Genomic DNA, 1,559 nt, shown 5'->3' on the forward strand with positions numbered 1-1,559 from the left:
GGAGGAGGAGCCAAGAGAGAACTCAACAAGTACAGAATGATGAAACATGACCACTAGTTCAGCAATCTGTCCCACCACCGGTCTGTTGCTGGAACACATCTATTGTGTCATTATCTTCCATTTCCAACTGAAAACAAGACAAAAAAATACATTTATTTTTCTTTCTATACAGACATGTGCAGAGAGAGAGAAGAAAAGAAAATTAAAAACTGTCACAGGTCTTTTTTTTTTTTTGTTTTTTACATTGTTTGCATGTAATAATTCCATAAAATTATCTTCATGTTACATTAACAGGTAATTTGCCTCCAGCCACGACCAACAACTCAGAACATTGTAAACTAGTCAACCTGACAGTCACTCTGTGGAATAAATATTAAATACACCAATAACTAGCGGAAAAGGAAAATTATAAACAGGCTTGAGAATCTCAACTAAGGCACTTCATAACAAAAATGTTTGCATGTCTGTCTATCTTACAGACATACAACACCAGAATTTTTTTTTTCTTTTAAATCTGCAGTAAACAACCATAACTTTTGAGAAAATTCCTACAAATTTGAAGAAAGCCACTGTTTGATCATCTTCTGTAAAAGCACACTACCATAAGTTTACATTACTTATGAGGCTGACTCAGACTTGAAGAAATATCATCCAGACTTGTGGCTTAGCAAGCTATAAAATTACGAGTCCTGTGCAGGTGGCACGTAAAAAACACCATTTGAGCGTGGCTGTTGCCAGTAGCGCTGGACTGGCCCTCATGCCAGTTGCATGTAAAAGTACCCCCTACACTCTCGGAGTGGTTGGCGTTAGGAAGGGCATCCAGTTGTAGAAACTCTGCCAGATCAGATTGGATTCTGGTGTAGCCATCTGGTTCGCCAGTCCCCAGTCAAATCGTCCAACCCATGCTAGCATGGAAAGCGGACGTTAAATGATGATGATGATGATCAATACAGAAACATATAGTTTTACAAAGATGACTAAATCAAACGATAAGTCGTCTTCAAAGCAATTTACTAATTCATTTACCTGTGAAGGTGTGTCTTTCTCTCCAATTGCCTGCCCATCAAACATGAACCGCACCGAGCCTGGCCGAACACCCTGGAAACGGTAGAAAAAATATCAATAAAACATTCCAAGCAACCCACTTCTTCCCAGCTAATATGCTTAATACACCAAAGCCAAAGAAACAGACACTCAACACCCTCTCAACACTTAGGCATCAAATTTGCAGACTCTCAGCCATTTCTACCGTCTTCGAAGTAAAGGTTGTAGCTACCCGAGTGATTATAATCATTGTAGATGACTATCTCCAGATCAGCCCTAATCAAGGGACACGTACACAGTGAGGACATGAAATAATGTGATGGTAACTGAAGAAGCAAACATTTCATTGACAAACAGGCCTGCAATCTGCAGAACGGTACTTCTTATACTGACAACGCAGATTAATTAATCCATAGCATTATTAGAACTAATCACAATCAGCAGTGGTACTTCTTATACTGACAACGCAGATTAATTAATCCATAGCATTATTAGAACTAATCACAATCAGCAGA

The 1,559-nt window shown here is 38.9% G+C and overlaps 1 protein-coding gene across 3 annotated transcripts in view; it reads right to left on the reverse strand.

The window, feature by feature from the left end:
• LOC106884298 (small ubiquitin-related modifier 3) overlaps positions 1–1,559 on the reverse strand; it is a 13,503-nt gene continuing 11,944 nt past the window's right edge. For 2 of the 3 annotated variants that reach the window (XM_014935604.2, XM_014935603.2), the window contains exons 4-5: positions 1,027–1,098; positions 7–127 (exon numbers count right to left, since the gene is read on the reverse strand). In XM_014935604.2, the coding sequence (XP_014791090.1) occupies positions 59–127; positions 1,027–1,098 (141 nt within the window). In that variant the 3' untranslated portion in view covers positions 7–58. Of the gene's footprint in view, positions 128–1,026; positions 1,099–1,559 lie in introns of all 3 variants that reach the window. The other variant, XM_014935602.2, reaches the window with a different exon arrangement.

The sequence above is a fragment of the Octopus bimaculoides genome, chromosome 13 (genome assembly GCF_001194135.2).
Source record: "Octopus bimaculoides isolate UCB-OBI-ISO-001 chromosome 13, ASM119413v2, whole genome shotgun sequence".
Lineage (NCBI taxonomy): Eukaryota > Metazoa > Mollusca > Cephalopoda > Octopoda > Octopodidae > Octopus > Octopus bimaculoides.